Below are 591 nucleotides of genomic sequence, written 5' to 3'. Positions count from 1 at the left end.
GATCCTGTCTTATCTTGTCTTGTCTTGTCTTATCTGATCTATCTTATCTTATCTTGTCTTATCTTATCTTGTCTTATCTTGTCTTATCTTGTCTTGTCTTATCTTGTCTTATCTTGTCTTATCTTGTCTTGTCTTATCTTGTCTTATCTTGTCTTATCTTATCTCATCCCATGTATTCCTCAGACAAGAGGGCCAGAGGAGCAACCAGTTCGCCGTAACTTTCCGCACATCTGAGCCAGACGGAATCCTGCTCCTACAGATAGGCGGTGACCAGGTGACCAGCGACTATCTCAGTGTCGCCGTCAGTGGCGGTCATCTAGAGCTGTCGTATAACCTGGGGAAACAGGGACCAGGGAACCTGCACATCATCCGGTCAGCCGTCGACGTGACCGACGGAAAGTGGCACACAGTCAAGGTGTTCAGGTGAGTTGTACGGGGCTCTCGTGACCTACAGGTCAAGGTGTTCAGGTGAGTTGTACGGGGCTCTCGTGACCTACAGGTCAAGGTGTTCAGGTGAGTTGTACGGGGCTCTTGTGACCTACAGGTCAAGGTGTTCAGGTGAGTTGTACGGGGCTCTCGTGACCTACAGGT

The 591-nt window shown here is 49.2% G+C and overlaps 1 protein-coding gene across 1 annotated transcript in view; it reads left to right on the top strand.

Annotated features, from left to right (window-relative positions):
* Positions 1–591, top strand: part of LOC101864454 (agrin) — a gene marked incomplete at its 5' end in the record, with an annotated part of 22,863 nt that overhangs the window by 20,482 nt on the left and 1,790 nt on the right. The window contains 1 exon segment of the mRNA XM_013081480.2: positions 184–423. Within this exon segment, the coding sequence (XP_012936934.1) occupies positions 184–423 (240 nt within the window).

The sequence above is a fragment of the Aplysia californica genome, unplaced genomic scaffold, assembly GCF_000002075.1.
Source record: "Aplysia californica isolate F4 #8 unplaced genomic scaffold, AplCal3.0 scaffold00132, whole genome shotgun sequence".
Lineage (NCBI taxonomy): Eukaryota > Metazoa > Mollusca > Gastropoda > Aplysiida > Aplysiidae > Aplysia > Aplysia californica.
The sequence above is the reverse complement of the archived record's forward strand: the minus strand, read 5'-3'. Positions and strand labels throughout refer to the sequence as shown.